Source organism: Clupea harengus, unplaced genomic scaffold, assembly GCF_900700415.2.
Source record: "Clupea harengus unplaced genomic scaffold, Ch_v2.0.2, whole genome shotgun sequence".
Taxonomy (NCBI): Eukaryota; Metazoa; Chordata; class Actinopteri; order Clupeiformes; family Clupeidae; genus Clupea; species Clupea harengus.
In genome coordinates this window covers 1-3,076 of record NW_024880281.1, presented here as the reverse complement: position 1 = coordinate 3,076, position 3,076 = coordinate 1, and the positions used below count along the sequence as shown (strand labels likewise).

General features: G+C 39.2%; 1 gene segment (V, D, J or C); it reads left to right on the top strand.

Moving 5' to 3' along the window:
• Positions 1-2,039: 2,039 nt before the first annotated feature.
• On the top strand, positions 2,040-2,530 carry LOC105896769. The segment is given in 2 exon segments: positions 2,040-2,091; positions 2,211-2,530. Coding segments are annotated over 2 exon segments (372 nt in total).
• Positions 2,531-3,076: the final 546 nt, after the last annotated feature.

Sequence of the window (3,076 nt, the reverse complement as noted above, 5' to 3'; positions counted from 1 at the left end):
TCTGGAAAATTATAAATACCATAAATTATAAAAAAATATATATATATTATTAATGTATCATGTATCAGTTATTATTTTGTATAATTTCAACATGTCAGAGTATTGTCCATGCAAAAGTAAGTCATGGATTTATTATTTTTTTTAACCCTCCTTTTACTTTCAAATTTACTAACATCTTTTACCCTTGGGGTCAATTTGACCCCAGTAATTTAAACCTCCAAAAATGTATTATAACTCAAATTTGTACCCAAGTTTATGTCAGGTACTTTATGTTTGTTTGTTGACCTACCTAAATATCCCTTTAAATATCACAATACCACCACCCACCCCCCTTATACATCCAGAATACCTGTTACGTTACTATGGAGAAATACGCAGATCACCGTAAAATCTCACTGATTGACCTATAATTGGAAAGAGATATCCTTTTGGTGTTTTCATGGCTTCATATTATTTCTAATTACATATTGTTGCTATCTATAACATTTGGAATGAAAAACAATTTCTTATATATTTTATACAATTAAAACAGCCTGGGGTCAAAATGACCCCCAAAGAACCCCTATGCGTACAGTATGTGTACAGGACATTGAAAACATATGTTAATTTTGTGTTTACCCAGTTGTCCCCATTAAATTAGGAAAATTAATTAAACATGAAGCAAAAAAGATTATGTCAATAAGAGACGTTAAACATTGAATGGGGTCAAATTTACCCCAAAGATAATAGGAGGGTTAAGTAGACAAGTTATTGAAAAAATGTTGGGCTACCATTAAGAGGGTAGATGAAGTCCATGCTGGATAGTCTGTCCTTACTCAGACTGTTTAAGGCCTTGGGCTCCAGGTCAAGTGAATGGAATGTGGATATACTTTATCTTTGGCAGAACTGTTCCCTCAGCCCAGGTTAGATGGGTCACTCTGATCATAACCATCTTCAGTTAGCTACTTTGTCTAAGTTATTTTCTGTTAGGGACTTCAGGCAACAGAGACTTTCAGAAGATTGCAGTTTATTTGTAGTTTACGCACAGAAGATAAGGATTAAAAAAAACGATCAAAGCACAGAAGTTAACTAGGACAAACCATGATCAAAGCAAAGAATCTACGTGAGGCAGGAGCGCTACACGGGAGTAATAGGCGCAGGGGGCGCGAGTGGAGACAAAGGATAGAACGACCTGGAAGTCTGGATCGGAGTAGTGGTCGAGTACAGGGCTCAACTGGTCTGAAACAGGAATGGTCAGGGTAGAACCCTTCGTGATCCGAGGCTTGACAGGGAAGTGAGGACTTTATGTAGTGAGAGTGACAGGTGCTGGTGATCAAGCAATCAGGAGATTGGAAAGGTGACAGGTGTGCAAGATTAGATTTCCGGGCGTCGATTGTGAATGAGACGGAGGTGGGTGAGTTGTCACATTTGCATCACTGAGGTTGTAAGGGTAGAACAGAAACAGCAGGGGGCAGTGTTCACTCACATCAGAGATCCAACCACTGAGTTAAAAAGGAGGGCAGGTGAAGGGAACGGCATACATCAAGACAGATTCACTGCATGCAGGAAAGCCAAACAACTAACACAATATTGCTCTGTATCAGCAGTCATCAGCAATATGTCAACTTGCACTGCTGCTGGCATTTCTGCTGGGGTCAGCATCCTATAATCACACACACACACACACACACACACAGAGAGACTTACATGCTGCTATATGGAAAAGACTGAAGCTCACGACACCGCTATTTACTACACTGACGGTGTCACTTGCTATCAGACAGCAGAGTGGCTGAGTTCTCATGGATTTGTAAATAACAATCAAGGATATAATCTCAGTTAAGTGGCCAATCCTGTAATCCAATACTCCCACATGAATGTTTTTACAATTTGTACTCCAGTAGCACTCAACTTATTGATACGTTTTGAGGTTCTTTCAAAATATTCACTGAGGCAAGCTTACTGATAAACCATCTTGCATTTCATGAAGTATAACTTCATAATATACCAAAACTGCCTATGGCCGTAATTAATACAACTAACTAATTAATCAACTAACAATGGAGATCCGGTCCATTCTCTTCTTCATCGCAATACTGGTCTCAATACATAGTGAGTATGATTATGGGCTGTACAGATAATATTTGATGTCATTTAGACGTTTCATATACCATATGTAACCTTGAGTATTGTAACATGTTTCCCTGTGTTGTTTTCTTTTCCACTTTTAGGTATTAGCTGCCAAATCCGACTGGATCAATCTCCTACTGAGGTAAAAAGACCAGGAGAGAAGGTCAAGATCTCATGTAAAATAAGCGGCTATTCAATGACGAGCAAGAACATACACTGGATACGCCAGAAACCTGGAGAGCTGCTGGAGTGGATTGGGAGAATGAACACTGGATCAGGAACCGATGTTCTTTATGCAGAGTCTCTGAAGGGCCAGTTCACCCTGACTGAAGACGTCCCCACCAGCATGCAGTACTTAGAGGCCAAGAGTCTGAAAGCAGAGGACACTGCTGTTTACTACTGTGCACGACAGGCACAGTGACTGAAGCTGGTGAAGCAGCAGCACAAAAACCACAGACTCAAGATTAGAAGGAAGAACACAGGGAAACTGGGGCTCAGTACTTTAATGGTTTTGGTTAACATAAAAATTACATTGTAACTCTAGAGTAGCCAAGCAATTGGAACGCTACCTGGAATGACTAAGTATGCTTTTGTTTGTCAGTTTGATTTCGGGTTAGGATTAGCAGATTAAACATTGCCCACTTTTGGTATCTATCAATCCCAATCCCAAAAATGAACACCCAAAGTATAGCAGCGTAACATACAATATATTTCATGAAAAAAATGTATTTACTATTTTTATTTTCCACATAGGTCGATCCCACTATGTCCAAGCTATCCACAAGGTAGTTTTGTGCTATGGGGATGAAAAGCTAAAAAGATGTGAGACAGCGTGACTGTTTGTGTAAGGTGTGAAAACTAATTAAGCTTGTGAACACAAACTTTTTCAACCGTAATTAATTCAGGATGCTTTCATTCAGCATGATTAATTCAGCATGCTCTCATTCAATTGATTCATTCAGCTCTC